Below are 22,899 nucleotides of genomic sequence, written 5' to 3' on the forward strand. Positions count from 1 at the left end.
ACTAATACTTTAATAACTCAAACATTTCTAAATGACTTTCCTTGTTTTTTAAATTTAAAATTATAAAACAATATAATTTATATATACACACATACTACATAGTTAATAAAAAAAAGCATTTAGACCTAATAAGCACATTTCAAAAGCTAACTGCCATCATTATAAAACTTATTTGCAAAAGAGAAAAACATAATAAAGTTTTATAACAATTTGTGTTGCTGTTGCTATAAAACTTTAAAGAATGAAATCCTTTTGAAAAAGTTTTATAAATTAGCCAGTGTATGTGTGAGAGAGTAAATGTAGTGGAGTGTTTTCGTGGGAGTGAATGTGTGTAAGTGAGGGAAAGGTAAAAAAGTAAAACAAATTTTAACGTAATATGTACTATGAAAATTTATACAACAAAAAATTCATTTATTATTGAAAAATGTTATAAATGAAGTACTATTTAAGTCATTACATTACACATGAATGTATGTATTTTATAAAATTATTTATAGAAGTAAATAATTGTAGTAAATAAATGTACATATGAATGTTTTGTATGTGATGAGAGAAGGAATAGAAAACAATTCGGAAAGGATATAATAAAAGAGAGTAGTAAAACAAGTACCAAATACTTACTTTCATTGGCAGCTTAAATATTTGTTTTTAGTTATTTTTTATTATTATTTTTTTTTTAAATATAGTAGAGAAAAATTGTTGGAAAAAACAAGAAAGAAAAAAAAGTAAAAATAATATACAAATAACAACAAAGAAATATCCTTGTCTTTTTTATGTATTTGTTTAAGGTTTGTTTGGTGGCATGTATTTTATTTTTGTTGTAAATGTTTTTTGTTGAATTAATTTTAAATAAAAAAAGTTGTTGTTTTTATTTTTTTCCATTTATAATGTAAGGAGTATTCTTTTGTTTTATTCAGTAAAAGGCAGTTAGTTTAATGCGAATGCAAATGAATCGTAACATAAAAAATAAGCCTTAAAGCACAGTTGATACATTAACAAAAGATTTTCAGTTAAATACGGTGGGGGGGAGCATACGGGTACATATACAGAACAGAACAAGAGTACAATATAATATTCTTTATGCGTAAGTAAACTTTTGTTAAATGCATACACAATGTACAATGTGTATTTAAAGTGTATTTGAAAGAATAAGATTTTTAATGAGAAAAAAAAATTACATTTAAATGCAAGGATTCGAATAAATTGATAATTTCGATACAAACATGTCGGAACTGGTGAGAAAATTTGATTTTAGAATAATTTAATTATGAAATATATATGTATAAGCATCTCCAGAATTACAATAGTAGATAAAGAATCTAAATCTTTTTAAATACGGCTAAATTTTATGAAAATATATTTTTAATTTATTTTTTTACAATGAAATTGGGTGTGTACTTTAAGAATTAAGACGTATAACAAATGCTAAGACATTTGCAACATTAGTTTGCTAATTTGTTTGAATATTCTCTATATGGGCAAAGCCACAACATTTTTTTTTCAAACTCTCCACATGAAATTGAATTTTTCTCAATCTGTATTTCAATTGATATTCTTAATTACAATTGAATTTTTCTCAATTTTATTTAGAATTTTGTAAAATGTTCTCAATTTCAATTAAAAATATATGATTCATATTTTATATACATCTAAAGTTTACAATTAGAGCTGGTTCACGCACGTCAAGTTTACTTGCGCAAGTCTTCAGTTTGTAGATGAGAGTGGATAGGAGATTGTAAAGATTTTTCTCTTTTTCTTCCTTCTCTTCTATAAACTCTAGACTTGCTGAAGTAAACTTGAAGTGTGTGAAAATAACAATTATTACACAACTTATAGAAAATAAAATTTTCTAAATCTACCGTCTTCGTTTGTTCATTTGCAATTTATTTTTCAAACTTTAGAGGACTTTAAAATATGAACCATGTGTACATATATAATTATAGTTTTGTTGATCACTCCCGACATTATTTTGTCAGAAGTACTCCTGAATTCTAAGATGGTCCTTCTGCTAAAATCCCCAATGAAGACATTTCTGCTTTAATAGTGAACAAAAACAATTAACATAGGTACTTTTAGGTGGGTCTGAGCACAAATATTTTTGGCTGAATTGAAATGCATACCCTCCCCACACTTTGTGGCATATATTACAAAAAATTTTCTTAGTTGACCAATATAATGCTCTAAGATTGTTGAGACTTGGAGTGTTGTTCTAGCACATTTCGCCCAAAGTAATTTTAAACAATAAGCAACAATAGAAATTTTATGATGAAAATAAATTGATGATGATGCAACCACTAGCTATTTTGGCATTAAGCGAGCGAAACAGAACTTTTTCTGGCACTGGTTTACTGCTTATTTCAATTCAGTAACAAAAAGAGTCCAAATCCGCACAGGGAAAGAAAAATGAAGATTTTGTTACGGATTTGGAAATCCTGTGTGCCGTTATCGCATTTACCTTTGAAGGCCCCAATTGAGCAATGACCGGTTACCACTCCTTCTAGAATCCTGAGATTATGATGAATGTTTTGGTTGCATTTGCATTCAGTGTTGGCCAAATGGCCCTGGACACTTTGCAATCAGTCCTATTGCTTCAGGATTGGACGGTGGAGTCACGGAATCTTTCAATTATTAGCCTGTAGTAGTGACAAATAGGAGGTTTTACCCCGTTCCCTAGTACCATGATCTACATCAGAACCATGTCTGGCCAGTTTATCAGCTACCTCATTTCCCTGTATATCACAGTGCCCCGGTACCCAACACAATCTTATTGAGTAGTGTACCAATAACTTCTCGAGAGCTCTCCTACAGTCTTCCACTAAGCGGGAATGTATTAAATGACATTAGAGAGCATTAAGTGCCTCCAGACTGTTCACGTATATAGTCATTACAGATCCCTCATTGACGTGTGGAAGAAGGTTTAATATCCCTCTGATATATTTACATGATTTCAAACCGAAATATTGTAAATTCTGAGCAGTATGATGATTATTTAGCAATATATTTTGACAATATCGCTAATTTGATAAGCAGTATCTTGTGGTGATGTTAGTCAACATCGCTACGACGAAGTACCGGTTGTGTTTGTCTATGTGCTTAAATTAAATAATTAAATTTGAATTTAATCCAAATTTATAAAACAAATTAAAAAAATATTTAAAAAAAATGACCAAAATCAATTTATGTTTTCGAATGATTTCTATCACAAGCTACCTGATCATAGAATAAACACATAGAACGGAAGGAGAGAGTAATATATGTATATTGAAAAATGACTCTCTTTTCACAAACGGGTGATACAATAACAAAATACATGCAATACATTATCATGAATTAGGTTTTTGACAACAGACTTAGGTTTTTGGCTCTCAGTTACCTATCTAGTTATTGTCTATGTACCTGATAATCTTAAAAACTGTATTAAAGATTCAGAGTGTTTTTTTAAGTAAAAGGAAAAATCATTCAACAACGAATATATGTTTAAATACACTCCTTCAATAAGTGTAGGCACAGTGAGTATTTTTTTTGGAAAAGCATAGAGTGCACACAAATATTGCAATAAAGTGCAGTTATATGAATATTTTTAATAAATTACTTATAGAATAAATTCTTATACAAAATTCATAGGAAAATGATTGAATAAATTAAAGGCCTGATCCAGAAACACAACCGGAAAACAATTTACAAATATTTATATAAAAATTATTTGAAAACTGAGTAATTTCATACAAAAGTTTGATTGTATGAAATTAATTCAGTAACACAATCGGGAAACAATTCTCAAATTTTTGTATGAAAAACACTCAAAAATTATTTAAAAACTCAGTGATTTCCATACAACAGTTTTACCATTGTTTTCTAGTCGTGTTTCTGATTCAGGCCCTAACGAAAAATATGAATCGAATGCCGATTTAAAATGAAATTGCTAATGTTACATCACAAACTAAATTCGTACATATACAAATGACAAATTTAGATGAATGAATTAATTTGCAGCATGACTGAAGTGAAACTTATTTAAAACACTTTATTTTACTCAATACAAAAACAGGAACATAATACCCTACATTATTTTTTTCATTGCATGGGATTTTCAAAAAAAAAAAATTCACAATTCCAATAATATGGGAGGGGAAAAAACCGTAAAAAACATTCCAATGCAATAATACAACTTAATAGTAGATGAGTACACCAATATGAACGCTGTCATAATTAAATTATAAATAGAAAACTTACCGTAAATTCTCCCGTAACAGCATCAAAACCTACATGAACTGTGTGCTCGAAATTTGTAGGATACGAAATGTTGGGTTTAGAATCTTGATGTGATGGTTTGGAACCTTTTATTTTATTCTTCAATGTTTTCTTTTTACGATCAGGATCATCGGGTTCTAAAGGGAGAGGATAGAAAAACAAATAAATCAAATTTGTTTTAGCTGAATAACAATATAATAAAAAAACCTTTAGGTAGAGGCCTCATATCCACTGGTGGACCATCGCCTGAACCTGTTACTGAGCCCAAGCTGCCACCAACACGATCACCGCCTCTGTTGCTGGTCAGGCGAACAGGTGGAGCTGGCGGTTTATCCTCTTCACTGGACATTTTGCGTATATTGTATGGCGGTAGTATAGTGTTAAATTTTTAATAAATATTGGAGCTGAAACAAAAGAATTAAAGAATAAATTTAATGAATGAAATTCTTTGGAAAATTATTAATAAATATTTGTTGTTAATGCGTGAACAATTTTAACATGGAATTAATAATACATATACAAATTTGCGAACAACAATTTACTAATTGTGTGTTATCTGTATGTTTTTTAATTTTATTTATTTTTTCCTTTTCGCTTAAATGTTTGTGTCATCAATGTTTATGGTTAAACAAAATTTCATTTATTTTTTATATTATACAATAGTCATGGTGTTTATTTATTTTTCTTTTTATTCTTATTTGTATGCCTACATACATTCATAAATATATTTGTACGTATGCATGAATGTATGTACATTGTTTTTCTCTATCAGCTGCGCCCCTGAAATCTTATACTCTTTTGGGGTTAGATAGGGAATAAAAACAATAAAAATCAGAGGAAGAAAAAAAAACAACAAACACTGCAAAGAAAAGTCTTATTACTAATAATTAAACAATTAGAGTGTGTGTGCATAAAATATTATTCAGAACAATAATATTTGGTTGATAAAGATACTTTGGTTTTATTTAGTGAGAAAACAAAAACAAACCAAGAAAATATAGGCCAACTATAGCTAACATAGGGTGTATTGTACAGACAGTGGTAAAGAGTATTCAAAAATCGAAACCGGTTTTTTCCGGTTTCGAATATTTTATATTTTCGAATAATTCGGCATGCCAGTTATTACCGCCATTTATAATTAAGAACTTTTAAATTTTAAATTATTGTACTTTTTGACAATATTTTCATATCGAAAATCTATCGGGCTGATTAAAAGTAATAAATATCCGAAAATAGCCTGTTTGTGAAATACAATTTATATTTTATGCTTCCAAGACCGATTCCAATTGATTACGACATAAAGTATTTTCATTTAACGAGCAATTTTATTAAGAATAACCTTCGTGGGCACATTTTCCTGCTCATTGGTGGTCAGTTTAATTAAACAATATAAAACCGTATTCTAAATCGGGTTTTTACAAAATGCAATTTTTCGAATAACCCGAAAAACGGTTTTCTGAAAAAGTCCTTTATTTGAATACTCTACAGAAATTTTTTTGCGCGCAATTATTTTTTCGGTAAATCAATTTTAATAGAAAAAACAGGAAAAATAAAACCAGATTTGAATTAAATAGTTGAAAAGATTTTTAAGAAAATTACTAAAAACAATCATGTGTATTTAGGCCGGGATATTTTTGCAGCAACACTTTATCGCGAATAGACTACTGTGTACTTTCAAACAGTTAAAAACTATATAAAAAAAATTGTATTTATCTTCCACACCATTTATTTCCACTTTTTCCAATCGCAATATCCAAATAATGGTTTATCAAATCCATTAATCCGTGCCATCATAATCAGACATAATGAACCATTAATTTTGATTACAAATTTTAAAAACAACACATACACTTTAAAATTTAATTGAGAAACAGAAAAAATAAAAACATCAAGTACTTTACAACTTATTTTTGCTTTTATCTTCGACTTCAATTGAATTATTTAATTTAACATGAACTATTCAGCTTAATTTGTTCAAAAAAGCGAATCTTGTTGTTCACCACCTCCTCAAAATTAGATTTTAATATTAATTTTTGATGTCACTGCCACACTCTCACTACAAATCCCATACGAGTATTGAAAACTAAACACACACATCGACACTTTCGAACACGAACATCATCACAGTCATATATATGTTTGTACACAGTCAGATTTGAATTCATGTACGAGTGATAGATGGGTTGGATGAATGTAGTGGAATAGAATGTTTGTCGTCACTGTCTCTATTATAATGCTGCCGTTTGATAATAATAATAATAATTATGTAGCCGGCAAATAATATACGAGGGTGTTTTGAAAATAAATCGACGAAAAGAAAAATGCACTTTGAGCATTTGACGGCAAAGAAAATGCTTTGTCAATGAAAAGCTTTGGATAATGTGATGGAACGAGTTACTAGGAGACCTCTATATTTCATGTCTGGTAGATCTATCAAGGCGTATCGTTTTATTCATCAGAGAATCTGGTTGGCATTTCATGTTGGAATTGATCGACCTGCTGGTACCACAATGAGATCAATCTTTATGTGAGCTGTTGAAAGAGTTGGGGTGAGTTCCAAAACATCACATTAAAAAAATACTTTGCATAATGTTTGCTTAAACTAATATTAGACGTCCATAATATCTAGATGTAGTATCAATTATTTGCGCTTCCCGGATGATGACTCCCTTTGCAGTCCCCAAAGATCACAGAATCATTCAGCTGAAACAATTAATCAGCAGTTTGGAAAAAACGTAAAAGATGTATATTTAATTTGATGGATATCAACATGAACTCAGCTCTTGGCAAGTTGTGGCACACAGTCAGTTTTTTCATTTCAATTAAGAAAAACATTTTAAACTTTAGGAAGTGCTCGTGGAATTTTAGCCTAAGAACACGAAGTGTGGTTCTTCTCTTTCACAACGTTAAGAGAAGATGCATAAAGCCAAAACATGATAATCTTGAAATTATTACGTTGAATCTAGAGTTTAACATAAATATTTATCCTGAAATTACTACGTTATCTTGAAATTACTATGTTGAATCTAGAGTTTAACATAAATATTCTTAATCCCTCAGTTAATACCTTTTTTGTAGCATATGTCTGGGGAAATAGGTCGACTGATGATGTCATCACAAAAGCGATATTCGAATAGGATCGTATGCTTTTTTACAATTAGTCGGTGGGTCTTAGCATATATTAGCAGTAACCGTAAAATGCATTTCATTTTGCACTGGGAGGAAAACAATATCAAAAAACCATTCATGCAAATTTTACATTCCATTCCTGATTGTATGGCAGCTCAATGGAATGGTTTTTTCCGACTTTGAAACATTGTAGTTCCAACTTACTTAAAAATAGGTCAAAAATCGAGGTTGTCCTGGTTTTTTCCTTATATCTCAGCCACTTGTAGACTGATTTTCTCGATTTAAAATAGCAACCGAGCCGGAAGAATTCCGGATATATTGATGTATGAATCGTGTATGTAAGTTACTTGGGGGATTCGGAAAGTTGATTACAACAGACAGGCGGACATGGCTTAATCGATTCCGTTATCTATAAGGATCCAGAATATATACTTTATAGGGTCGGAAATGACAAATGTTGAAATAACAAACGGAATGACAAACTTATATAAACCCTTCTCACGAAGCTGAAGGGTTTATTAATGACAGAAAATAAGTATTTATATAGGTATTCACACAGTCCCGTTACCTAAAATAGCCGGCTTATTCCTCTGATTAAGAATAATAGATTTCCTAGATCATATCTAGCTATATCCCCCAGTTCATCATGGAATATTTACCCTAGCCATTTTTGCCTGAGACCCTGTATTCTAGGATAGTTACACGGAATATGTAAAAAAAAGTCAAAGTTCGAAAGCCTCTTTGTAGCCTCCTATTCGCTTTGAGATAAAAAATCTAGGAGTTTATACAATTTATTAACTACCCTCATATCGTAATCCACTCTTATAGTGTATTCACAATATGAAAATCAAAAAAAAAAAAAATATATTCAAAAAATCTATAAATTATATTCAAAGATGTGTGTTTGTTTTTAAGTAGAGGTACAAGAATAAAATACAAACAATTAATAATAGTACTTTAAGAACTTTTATACGAAAGAGAAAAATATAAAAAAAATTATATTTTTAATGAAAGCGAAAAAATGATAAGGAAATTGAATTTTATAGACAAGTTTAAGTTTGTAAAAGTTCTGTATACGGTTGTAATGAATGAATAACGTGCCCTCTTCCACAATATTTCGACTTTAATATGACAAATATTTGTGAACAAATTTTTAAAATGGGCATGTGTTTAACAGTGAGTGTTAGTTGAATGCCCGCTTAATGTACATACTAGAAACATATTGTGAAGGTTTAAAAACAAAAAAATAAATCAAAATTAATAAAGAATTACTTATTATATTGAAATAACGAGAATTATTAAAATATTGTTTTTGTTAAACCAGAAAGTTGTTCTTTAATATCTAATGATTTTCTTTCTCGTCTTTTTCCCAAATTCAAGAAAAAAATGTATAAATTTATAAACGAATGATATAGAATATTTGGTTGACCCCGATTGAAGGACTCCGAAGAAGGTTAGATAAAAACCAGCTCTTGAGAGTGAGATATATGGGTCGTCATGGATCTCTTTATTATACCTGTGTAGAAAGGATTCCACATAACCGATAATTTCAATTACTATCCAAACCATCCTGTTGCACGTATGGAGGCATCCAGCCTTCTAACGTCCATCCCCGACATATCCGTCAGGTCGTGCAGGTAGAATTCGCCCAGAATGTGGCATAGGAAATGCTTCACAGTCTCATCCTTTTCTTGTTCATGTCAACTTCTGCAGAAATCGTTATATGGGAGATTCAATCTTCATATATGTTGGGGTTCTGCGACAGTTATAATGTGGTTCTGAGGCAGTCATATGGCGTAGCACTTGCGATCTGGATTGCGCGCAATTATAGAGTTCATTCTAGAACCATCGTTTGCACTATGAGATCGGTATACCAACTAATCAATCCACCTCATCATCTAATAGTGAGGCTCCCATCACGGCTAATTAATGTACAATTAAATTTTCGGTTAGATTTTGATTTATCGGTATTCAGAAGAGTCCAACAGAAGAATGTCTCGTCATGTAGCTTAGAGAAGTTTGAAATTTAAGACCAGATTAGTAATCGTGTATACAACGATAAGAGATATGAGGGTGGATTGGCCTGATTGATTTTATAAAATTTCTGATCTTGCTAGGCAAGGTCGATTGAAGGTGTCGAAGACTTTACGAGACTCGTTGGGATGGCTTATTTTACACTATTTAGATATAGTCTTTGTAGACATAAAAAGGAATTCGGAATCTAATACGAACCTCTGAAGAACTCCACAGCTATGAGATCTCATACGGGAATTTATTCTACTTACACCAACAAATTGAGGCATAACATCATTTGAATCTTCATAAGATGTTTCACTAGGAGTCAGACGCAGACCAGGCTGCCGCTCAATATGGTAGCCGTCATTAACACGGTTATAACTTGGAGACCCAAACAACAGTCCCAGACCGACATCAATGAGCAAACAGAGATTCAGTGTCGCCCTTAAAATAGGGTACATACTACAGAGTATATATTTATTGCTCGAAAAGAGCGTTCATAGATTACTTATGGGGATATTTACCAAACATTGTGGTATTATTTTAAGAAAATAATTGGTGCCAGATCAAGGGTTAAAATAGTATATTTTATAGTATTTCATAAACATTTCCATATGTCTATCTTCAAAGGATATTCCAACGTCGATGATATTCAAAATAATATGAACACATGTAATTGTCCCCAGTATTTTATTCTCTAGTTATGGCTTCAGGAGTTTTAAAATTACATGCAACATTTTAGCCCCTATATGACAGTGTATTTTCATCTGTTACAAAAGGAATACCAAAACGTTTGTAGTCTCCTTTAAATATACTAAAACTTGTAAATAAAACCAAAAATCATTTACAATATATCGTCACCTAAAATGCAAAATAACGTAACATCACTTTTCATAAGTTTATAGGAGAAGCAAAAAACGATATAAAATGAAAACTACTTGAGATATTGAAACAAAATTTTCAAATCTGATTTACAATGACTCTAGAAATATATTTTATGAAAAAAAAACTAATTTTTTCAAAGTACACTTTAAGTTATGTGGGTTACGTTTTTTTGAATTGTTATTTTCTGAAACAAAAAAACGTATCATCAATATAAATTTTTATGAAAAAATAAAAACTTAAATAAAAATATTTTTTTATTTTAAATAAAAGCATTTTATATATTCTTTTTTAATTTTATTATGTTTTTTTTTATTTTAATTACTAACAACTACTTTTTTAAACTAAAAAAGGTTCTTCTTCATTAAATTTTTATTAAGCCTGCAAAAAATATTCAATTGCAACAAATTTATTTTAAAAAAATTAGGATACTACCTAAAATAAGGTAAAAACGATTTATTAATTAATTACACAAAGCGTATACGTTATTTTGTTCAAGAAAATCATATACTTGATGATACTTTAGTTTCAATTTTGGTTATAACTAGGTTATTTTTGATAGTAAAAGTTTACAATTTTGTACACATGTAATATGATGTAGTGAATCGTAATCAATAATAAAATCAATTTCAAATTTTTTGATGATACGTTGTTTTGCATTTTAGGTGACGATATACATACATTTGTATAGTATATAATGTAACTAGGAATATATTTAAAACCCAACATGTATTCATATTTTATTTTCAATTATGGATGGTATCGTAGTCCGTTCGTTCGTTATTTACTGTTTACATGCTGATGCACGTTCTATTTGGTTGTACTTCATTCATTTTTATACACATTTAGAGAGAGAAAAAAAAGTTATTTCACCCAGAAAAATGTCCATATTGTGTAGAATGGAAGAACACTACTTTACTACTACCCAACCACCAGCAGCAAAGCCACCAACCAACCAACCATCCAACTAACATGCAACGACATTTTACAATGTATGAATCATCATACTTTGGTGATTATGAAGTTGAAAATTTAAAAAAATAAAATAAAAGTTTAATACAAACATGTACTAGACTCTTAAAATGTATAACAAGAGGAGTATGTATGGCAGTACGTAAGTGCATGTACGGTTAAAAAAGTTTACGAGTTGTATTGGTTGGATATGAATAAATGAAATTCGTTATAATTTCATATACACATGTATGAATTCTTAAAAAAAAAATTGATAATTAAAATAAGTTTTTAAGTTGAATTACTATTAATAATAAAATTTAATCAATTTAATTGCCAAAACAGTTATAAATTCAATAAGAAGATATTTACAAGTGTTTCAAAACTACAAGAATTTTATAAAGCAAACGGATGTGTATAATAAATAAATGTGTCTCGATGATTCATGAGCAGATTTCTTCCCTTGTTCTTCAGCCAAAAAAAATATTGTAATACAAATTCCTTTCATTTTCAGCATTTAAGTACTTCTACCCAAGTGTAACATATTTTTTTCTGTCACTTTAAGTTCCAGACTTAACTTTTTTCTTACAAATGGAAAATTAAAGATTTAGAACAATAGCCGGCACAAAGAGAACACAATGGATTTGAGAATGTTTTCTGTTTGCACTGAATGAAAATTCTGTTTACATTCCTTGGCGTATTGTGTATGCAGGGTTTTTAGATTTTTTTTTCACATTCAAAGTCGTAATTCGCCGGTATCAATGCTGGAAAGAGTGATCGAATATTGGACCTACAGCATAGTCGCGGCCAATATTTGAATGAAATTGCCCTCATGTCCGATCCTTGGTGGCTATGATTGCCGACCACTGTCGGAAATATCAATGTGAAACTGAGAATTTTCTTGTGAAATTGAGAATTTCTATGTAAAATTAATTTTCGTTGATTTAATCATTGTCTAAATATTTTCTGACCCCAAGAACCAAAGACAAATTAACAAATTTAAGAAATTATATTTGTTATAAATACCAGCAGATTACTTAAAATCAAGTACCAGAACGGATTAGATTATAAGGTATAGAAAAAAATTGTTTACTACACAAAAAACCTATACATATATTTACATATGGGCAATTCCATAAATAAGTTAACCACTACTGAAAAAAATATAAAACATTGGCGTCTTATCACTATTTCTTTGGAACCTGGCCATAAACTATATGCTCAGGAAATGGGATCTCATGGGTTATAAAACTGTCGCCTACGCGGATGACGTCGAGGGATCCACTTGGGCACGATATCACATCGGCTGGAACATGCACACAGTGTATTAAGTCGGTGGAGTATAGACAGTGGATTGAGTGTTAACCCAAGCAAAGTCGAACTTGTACTGTTCACAAGAAAGTACAAGATTACTCATTTCTCGCTTCCCCGATTAAATGATGTTGACAATGCGAAATACTTAGGGGTTATTCTGGATAGCAAACTATCCTGCAAAACCAATACCATTTTAAGGACGTCAAAAGCCTTGTCGGCTATGTACGTCTGTAAGAAGCCAATAGGTACGCAGTGGGGTACTATGCTATGTGATACGGTCATTAAGCCGACACTATTCTATTGAGTTTCTGTATGGTGGAAGGCGCTAGACAAAGGCTCAATTCGCATGCTATTCGAGAAGATTTTAAGAAGAATGTCAATCCTGATAACAGGAGCTCTAAGGACGACCGCAACAAAGTCCCTCTTTACTAAATTGAATTGGATCCCCGTGGATCTAATGGCAAGGAAAATGGCATATACCTCTGCATTCAGGCAAAACGCTCTCTCTCAGTCTATACAGACGGTTCTATGAAGGGAGATCGAGTTGGCGCAGGTGACTACATTCAGGAATTCGACATTAGGTTATCTTTTAGACGTCCAAATGAATGTAGCATTATTCAGGCTGAAATATCAGCCATCAAAAGGGCGGCTAACTGGCTCAGTTATAACAAGATATCTGGCAGGGATATTCGTATATATACTGACAGTCAGGCCGCAATAAAGTCTCTAACAGGTGAATACGCAACATCTAATTTGGTCCAGGAATGCCGGGCATCCTTGAACAGGATGGCGAGACATTCAACAGTCGTACTCAAGTGGGTATGGGGACACGGAGATACTACGGGCAACTGCGTTGCTGATGATTTGGCGAAAAAAGGCGCCATGCTACACATAGATTTCCTATGTGGAATTCCGTTATCGAAATGTAAGCTACAAATTAGTAACATCTACTATGAGCTCGCACAGACAAGATGGGGTCGTGAACCCACATGCACTATTACCAGACTGAATCGTGGACGAACAACATATCTTCTTGGCTTGACACCCTCACAATTGAGTGGTGTAGTGGCGGTCATAACCGGACACTGCACTTTTGGCAACCATGCGAAGAGACTTGGCTTGCCCTACAACGACTTCTGTAGAAGTTGTCAAAATGAGAAGGAGAATGATACCATATTTCATCTTCTTTGTCATTGTCCGGCATTAGGAGATATACGCTTAAAGTTTCATGGACATCGTTCCCTAAATAGTCTTTCAGAGCTCTCGAATATGAGGCTAGATGGCATTAATGGCTTTATAAGGAGCAGTAATTGGTTAAAAATACAAGACATTGGGATCTTTTTAGAGTGACCTAATAACCGACAACTCTTCGGTACGCATTTTTTAAAAAAAAAAAAATATCTCCTCTCATTCTTTCTTCGGACATCTTCCTTCTTTCTTTTTCACTTCTATCTGTACCTCTTTTTCTGACTTTCTACATTCAGGTAACACAAAGTGACCTATAGCTTTGTACCCACGTTAGCTGCTCTTCTTTTCTTTACTTCGCGGCTGCCTGGAAACCTTACCATAGTTTTCGTTCTATGTGTATTTCTCTATGAATAGAGTTTATTACAATTTTTTAAAAGCAAAAATAACAGTTTAAACTGATTATATTTTTAATTGAATTAGTACGTAGTAGGCCAAGGTGGCGGCAAATACTAAGCACACAATTAGTATGTAGGAAGAAATGAATTTGAATCTGATTGTTTTATCTATCTTGTTTTCTGAAACCTACAATATATTTGTTTTTTAGTATTTGTATGTATTTTACAGGATATATATTTTATTAGTGTAAGAAGTTAAAAGAAAAGAACACACATATGTCACGTATGATATTTACCCATATTTCACTCGATATTTTGGACAATAATGTTTCGAATGTACTTATAATATTCCTTTGAATGGAACATAAAGGCCAAATAATTTTTCAGTTACTCCTACTCCACTCTATATGCGTACAAATGATACGTACGATGATATGGAAATACCCATATGTAAACAAGAAATCAAAACAAAATGTATATAAAAAATGCACATACACGCATGCAAATGTTGCAAGTGTTTTTTTTCTTTTTGTAGTACATATTTTTGTTGCTGTTTTTACATATAAATGTGGGCATGAATAAAATGTATACATTATAATCTAACAAGATGATACCTGTGCTCAAGTGGCCAAAAGAAACTAGAGGCATCCGTACAAAGCACATTGACAACAACAGCAGCAGCTAAAAGAAACACATTTACTCACAAACTTATACATTAGACTGTCATAAAACTAAACAAAAAAAAATTGTGGTAAACAAAATATATAAAGGTGCATCAACATCAACAACAACAAATAAAATGCAGCAGCAGAAATAACAACATTGTTGTGTGTAACATACAACTAATGTTGTTGGTGGTGGCTCCTCCATACAATTGCAACAATCCCAACCAACAATATTTACATTGGAAAATAAACTAAAATGTAAAAAAAGAAGGCAATCAGCAAAAATATAAGACGGTACTTGTACATTAAGTGCTCCGCTCTATTCTATTCTGCTTTGCTTTTTTGTGCATGTGTGCGTCGTCTTCTATGTTAAGTATTTGAAATAATAATAACAATAATGAACAGAGAATTGAAAGTACATATTATTAATTTGATAAAATTTTTAATTAAAATCAAGTGCTGATATAAAGTAGTGCATTCAAGAAAATTATGCAGGAATATTGTGCTTAAAATGGAATAGATCACAAGACAATATTAAAAGTCCTTGACCTTAAAGTAAACAATGTTTTTAGATTTGGAAATTATTTATATTTATCTACATAATTGTCTTGTTCGATTCTAACATTTCATTACCTCTGAAAAACTAGAATTTTGAAAACTCTTCCAAAATTTAGGTCTTTTGGAAACAATTTTTGTTTAGAGCCAAATATAGAAAATTATAGTCGCTAAGATTCTGACCAGGTGAATAGGGATATTGGAAAAGGATTTTGTAATGTATGTGACTAAATTTTACTACAGGGGAAAACCAAGCGTACAAAATCCAAAATCAAATAGTTTAGTGTTAGATGAAATTAATACTAACTGAAAAAATACTAACAGAAGTATAGTTTTCAAAAATGTTCAATTTACCCAGCAAAAAATTTTGTGAATGGCAACTAGTTACTACATACATTATTTTGTAATGAATGGTCGTTAGCCAGCACATTATTTTTTTTTCATTATTTAACACCGAAGCCATTATTTTTTTTTGTTCATATTAAATTAAATTAATTTATATGTTAGCTATTAGCTACATATTCTTAGTTTCAATGTACAAATGTAATTACATTTGTAAGCGAGTGTTTCAGTCAAATAATAAGTAGTTATCACTTAGCTCCACTTACTTAGTAAGTAGAGTTTTTGCTGGGTAAGTGCTACTTTTTTTTAAAATTGAACAAAAAACCTATCCTCTTTTTGGTTTTCTCAAAAAGGGTCAAATATGGAAAAAGCCCAGTTTGACGAAGTAGTTGAAGTAGCGTGGGCCCATTTTGTTATTTGTGGAAGTGTGTAACATATAAAATATGGAAAAAAAAACATAGCATAAATTCTGACGTTTTAGTTCCCTACTGAAGAATTTGTTTCTCAAATTTTTATTTATCTCTTTGCCATTAAAAGTACAAGCTTTAAAATTGTTGAATATTTGTGACTATATACTTATGTAATATACTACTAGGATACCATAGACGGACTATATTTTAACACTAACTATTTATATCACTCACTTCCATATAAGTGGAACCAGTTTGGAATGGTGAGTTAAGATATACGTAAGCAGTACAATATTGTCCTAGCAATATACGGGATTGGCTTTTTGAAGTGCTGCAAAATTATAACACCGATCAGACAATGTCATAGGGAACTTTTCCTATATTTCATACTACATATTTACCGAATTTATTTGCTTATATCAAGACTGTTTCAAAACTTAACATTATCATGGAACTCTTATTTCAAAATGTGTTTGATGGAGTAAAATTCACAAAAAATTAAAGGTATTAATAAAGTATAAAGTCTTCACCATGATTCTGTAATTCACATATAGTAAGAACATCCTAAAATAAAAATGAATTAATTCTTTTCAACTTCAATAATGATTAAAAGAAGAAGTTTAAGGTGCTGGATTATATGTTCGTGCATACTATATGAAATAATAATAATAAAAACAACATATTTTCTGTACATAAAAAATTCAAAACTACCCGACATCGAAGAGGAGGTGGTGCACCAGAAAAGACGACGACAACATACATAAAGACAGACAGCCGGACAGACGAAGAGACACTAAGTCATATAATATGGACAGACAAAATGGGACTAAAGTATAACGCAGCAAAGAAGGCAAGTGCAACAACGTATAGTAAGTAGTAGTTTGTCTATTTTGGATAAAAATATGTATGTACGAGTATAAATATTGTTTTCTTGTTGCTGTTGCTGCCACTGAATTTGTTTTTCTTTCATACATTTATGTCTTAAACATTAAGCAGTTCAGATTATATGTGTGTGCTAAGAAACTATGGAGAAGACAAAAAAAAAACGAAAACATAAGAAAAATATAATGTGGAAAATAAACAATTAAAATAAATTTAAAAATAGCGAAACAAATATTATTATTATTTTTTGCTTATCCATTGCACATGTACTTATACGTGCATGTCGTTTAAGTTTAGTTGATCTGTGAGACCCAAGAGGAACGACATGCGGAAGGACGGACTTTTACACAATTTAAGCTAGACATAATTTGGTAGTGCATTTCCACGGAAGGGGTGGGTAGTTGAGTAGTACAAGTACGTTTTTGTTTTCATTACATTTTTAAAGACGCAATGAATGAATAATAACACAAAAAAACATATATAATGAATAGAAATATAGGCCCACTTAAGGTTATTTAGAAATAAAAAAATATAAAATAAACTAACAAAATAAAACAAAAAAAAAATACAAAAATGATTGCAGTAGCGAGTGAGTAAAAAAGTATAAGGGCCACAACGGAAGTATTCATGCATTTGTTGGTATAGTTGGTTACTACATACTACATGTATGAATATAGCAGAAGCGTTATTAACATAAATTGTATAAGGGGGATTAATATATCTGCTTTATTGTGAAACAAAAAGATGTTTTGATAATGTTAAAAAAATACATTTTTAAGGATATTCAGAAATCAACTCAGAGGTTTCTAAAAAAATATAACCTCATGAACATTAAACAAACAATTTTATAACTCATATTAAAAATCCAACATCAAATGTTTAGACATTTCCGTTCTACTGAGGCTAAGGTGAACAGGTAAAAGGAAATTCTTTTCAGAATTTTTGGAGGCCCATAAAAAGAAATTGGCCAAACTGAGTATAGGGTTTTATCACCCTTTGGAAGTAGAGTCGGACTCAGACAAATACGTATATCTTATTAAACCCACGGAAATTGAATTCGGCTGTATGAGATTATACAATTGATGTGCTGTAATACAAGATAAGGTAGGACAAAGACAACCAAGGTTCTACTTTCCAGTGGAAAAAGTATGAAATTCAGTGTCAGAGGTTCAAAAAGCTAATTTTCATTAATTAAATATGAAATTTAATTTTATTATGGTATTTAGTATAATTGGCGACAAAAAAAAATAGCAAAATCTAAAATTTTGAAGGTAGAAATTAATCTTTGTGAGCTATTTAGAGTGCATTGATATGTTTACAAGAGTTGTTCAGCTTTACCGTAGCTACAACTTTGCTAAATATTGTTAATGAAATCATAAGGAATTCATCAAAACTCTTAGCTATATTATTGCATATATAGTTAAGCGGTCTGAATTAGCACCAAGTCTGAATTAGCTGTTGACCAAAAACTGATGACACCTTTTTATGACCGGTCACTGATTTTCAGAATTTTTGGAGGCCCATAAAAAGAAATTGGCCAATCTGAGTATAGGGTTTTATCACTCTTTGGAAGTAGAGTCGAACCTATAGTCGAAATCTTCATTTGTTGCACAGTGTTATTAAATTTTGCTTAATACAAATAATTACAAAACTATACCTAAAATTATAAATACTTTTATTCCTCAAAATATTATACAACTTTAGCTAAATATTTATTATTTTTAGATCCTCTCATGAATTTTCTATGTGTTGTTAAAAATACTAGGTTTATAATTGAGAAAAATCATTACAAAATGGAATATAATTTTTTTGAGTTATTCCTTGTTCAAGAACACATTTTTTTATTCAATATCCTGTGTTCAAAAGAAAAGCATTTTTAGGAAAATAAATTAAAACTAGGGAACATAAGCATTACTATGAGATCAATATTGTAAAAATTGGATAAGCGATTAAAAAGTTATATATGTACATGAAATTAAGTGATTTTACGCCATTTTCATATATAAAATTTGAACAATGAACCTAGCTAAAAAACCAAACAAAATGCGAATTAAAAATTGTTGATCAACCTTAAATTTTGTCACAAGTTTTAAAAAATTTGGAAATCGATTGCAATAAAATTTAGTTTCGACTGTTAAAGGTTTAAAATTTTGCGTATTGGGTAAAATTAAAATATTTAGGATAAATTAGTGTTGAACCTTTCCTTATTAGCAATTTTGTTATACTGTGAACTATAAGACATTTAAGGACATTTATAGTGCATTTACAGCAAACACTAGTTGGTATTTGAATGTTTTTCATGTTAGAAATTATTTAAAAACTATTTTTTGTTTTTAAATATTTAGCTAATTATTTTTTTTTTTGGAAAAACTAATGCTATTTGAGTAGTTTTTTAAGAAAAAGCCAAATAGAAACAAAAACTAAAAGCTTTTCGTTGGTAAAAATGGAATATAATACTACTGGTTAGAATTCATGAAATATTTTTGTACAGTTTATTTATTTATTCAGTAATAAAAAGCCAATTTGGCCAAAATAATATTACATAGTAATACAATAAACCTAAGTACAAATACAGGTTTAAATATTCAATAAATTTCATGTTACAATACTATCAAATGAGTTCCCCAGCCGTGATAAGAAAAAAAGTAAAGATAAGTATGTCAAGATTTAATAAGAAAGAGACAAATGAAATACGGTCCAGTTAAGGATAACGAAAACAAGAACAACATCAATTAAAGAGATCACAACAAAGGGTTTCAAAAATATTGTAAAAGTTTTACTTTGAAAACATTATTAGAGTGCGTGAAAAGTTTAAAAAATATAAATATCTATTTTGCTATTCCAAGTACACACTGCAATTTTGTGTAAGTTTATTGATTTTGGTCTGCATACAATTAATTTGTGTAAGACTGTTTAATGATTTTGCATACAAATAATTTGATTTGGTTTACAATATGTAGTTTAAAATACTAATAATAAAATTTGTAGTGGTTAAATTCAATTTATTTACTAAAGATATCAAATTATTGAGTTAAAAATTTTATTGATTACAATAAATTTACAACCTCTGAAATATCATAAGTGCATTATTGCACGATAACTATCATATAGCTCAGCTACTCCACACGAAACTGAATAAATCATTATCATTCTAATGACATCATTGATAAATACTGGTTGGTATCTTTATTATTTAGAAATTTTATATTGTTTGTTTAAATTAGCAAACTAATGACTAAAGTCACATTGGGGAAAATTACTTGATATCCTTATCTTAAAATTTGGACAGTTGGGGGAATTTATTTGCTTTCCCTTTGTAACCCCTTTTTATGAACTACCTACAACACCCTTATCTATATAACTATACAAATACATTTGTTAGAGTTGGTTGCTGTTGTTGTTATATGGCATGATAAAAATAATGTTACCGGAACTTTAAGCCGTCATCGTCAGACAGAATAGAAGCCAACAGACATTTATCGGACGGATGTATGGGAAACCTATAAAAGGCAACAAACCTTAAGAAAGAAGGTAAAATATAAATAGGAGAATCTTAAATATTGTCATCCGTCACACATTCTAACAAACCTGCACGCATATTCAGCAACAACAACAATAATAGCAAAGAACTGACAACCAAACACACACACTGCAAAACTATGACAAACGTCAGAAATAGCGGATGGTTAAAGAAAAACGTACGGCGAACGACGTGTGGGTGGGTGGTGGTACACACACAAAAAACTCAGGAGGAACTATTGACTGGCTGATTTGTTGTCTTTGTTGTTTTAATTTATTTTTTACAGATTTTTTTGTTGCTGCTTTTAAATTTTTAAAACATATACAAAAATGTCATTAAAGATTTTCCTATTTTTTATTTTCCAATACCGAATGGAAAAAATTGAACACAAAAGCAATAGGGAAAAATCAATTTAAAATGGGTTGACAACACTCTCTCCAAGCGCACAAACGAACACACAACTCAACCAAAATAACAATCAAATAAACATACAATGACAGCTGTTTAAAACACACTAAAAGCACTGGAGAGGATGAAGGGGGCGTAGAACTTAAAAAAAAGAATGAAAAAGGAGTTTCAATACAAGACTCATGGCACCAAAAAGGAATTCCACTTTTAATACTTATTTACACCAACAATACTTATTTACTGGACAAGAAATTATAAATTCTAAATAGAATTTTGTTTTCTTTAATGGAAATTATTTTTCCATTTATTCTATATTTTTCTATCTTGTTTTATCATTCTACTTTTCAGCTAAATATTTTTTTGTTAAATTTTTATTGTTACCTTTTTTACAATAAATCACTTTTATGTACAATTATTCTTATAACTTTTGTTCGTTTAAGCTATTTTAAATGAATAAAAAACTTCACTTTTTCACTTCTTTGTAATTCTAGTTAATCATATTCTTTTTTTTTTCTTCACCGATTTTTCCACTCTTCATGCACTTTATTCTTTTTCTATTCTTCAATGGCGTTTGCTCTAGGAAATTTTTTTGTTTGTTGAACTTTTTATTAACTACATAATAAATTCATTTTTTTTAATAATATTTCTTTAATTATATATATGGTAATACCTTTTTAATACTTTGTTAATATTTTATATTTAATTAACTAATAATTAATTCACTTTTTTGTCAATAATTTTCGTTTAACAAATCCGCGTATTGGAAAAAAGTGCAGCAGCCATTTCTTTATGTCTTCTCCTTTTTCACTTGTCATTCTTGTCGTTTCACGTTTCTTAGCAATTCACAATAGTTGACAGTATCAAGTGAGTTTGACTTTCATTCACAATAACCCGTATTTCTTTTGGATATTCACAATTGTTGAGGTAGATATGCAGAGAATGCCAAACTTTTTTCTATAACTTGAAAGGGAAATACAAAAAATAAATTATTTTCAATTTGGAATACTATTTATTAATACTTATGAATAAAATATATATAATTTTCAAACTAAAATCATAAAAAATATCAAATATATAACAACTGTATCTTAATGGGTTTTAACCGAAACCAATACCGTGTTTCTTCATAGCTCAAAATCGAAAATTTACTATTATTCTTCGGTTATAAATTTTGTTTCTTCTTAAAGTATTTTTAGGATAATTTCAATATTTTGAATTGGAAAATAATCTAGTTATTATAAGTTAGTTTTCATCTTTGTATTTGGAATAAAAACTTTAATGTGCTACTATTTAGACCAATTTGAACTTCGATTTCATCATGACACCTAAAAGATATGACCTGTCAAATGTACATAATTATATTATATTCATGTAGAATTAAAGCACTCTAAAAATATGTTGATAATGAAGTATTGGATCGATCCGGTCCAACAATGTCAATCTAAAAATGTAATAATCAGGCACCTTTTCAAAGTGCTAATTTGCCTCTAAAATTATAAACGTAATATTTAAATTTTCCAATAAGTTGTAAATTTAATATAAATTTATGTAGATAACTTTAGAGTAAAACATCGATTTTTCCAAAAATTGTATGTAACTTTAAATGTGACAGTAACCTTCTAAGTATTGCAATGCTGTATATTTAAAGAAAATATGATTTAATAAATATATTTTTTAAGATCACTGATTTTAGTGAATTTCTGAATCAAATCTTTTTTTATATTGCTGTTTAATTATAAACAATCTTGTGATTTATTAAATTGTTTTTCCATTTCGTTACCTTAAAATACGGATGTCGCACAGAGAGGGATTTTGGTGTCAAGAAGTAAATTTTTCAAACACTCAGTTTCAAAAATCAAATGATGCAGTTTTGTAGAAAATGTTTAAAGATGAAATGTAGACTTATAGTTTTAAAAAAATTTTATTTTATTTTTAAAAAATTTAAGTAAAGTCCATGCAAGGGTGTTAAGCAAAAATTTACTTATATTTTC

General features: G+C 30.0%; 1 protein-coding gene across 2 annotated transcripts in view; it reads right to left on the reverse strand.

Annotated features, from left to right (window-relative positions):
* Positions 1-21,732, reverse strand: part of Pak (serine/threonine-protein kinase PAK 3-like protein) — a 36,584-nt gene extending 14,852 nt beyond the window's left edge. The window contains exons 1-3 of one of the 2 annotated variants that reach the window (XM_065514140.1): positions 21,579-21,732; positions 4,459-4,655; positions 4,234-4,388 (exon numbers count right to left, since the gene is read on the reverse strand). In XM_065514140.1, coding sequence (XP_065370212.1) covers positions 4,234-4,388; positions 4,459-4,600 — 297 coding nt within the window. In that variant the 5' untranslated portion in view covers positions 4,601-4,655; positions 21,579-21,732. Of the gene's footprint in view, positions 1-4,233; positions 4,389-4,458; positions 4,658-21,290 lie in introns of both variants that reach the window. The other variant, XM_065514132.1, reaches the window with a different exon arrangement.
* Between the last annotated feature and the right edge of the window lie 1,167 nt (positions 21,733-22,899).

This window comes from Calliphora vicina, chromosome 1, assembly GCF_958450345.1.
Source record: "Calliphora vicina chromosome 1, idCalVici1.1, whole genome shotgun sequence".
NCBI lineage: Eukaryota > Metazoa > Arthropoda > Insecta > Diptera > Calliphoridae > Calliphora > Calliphora vicina.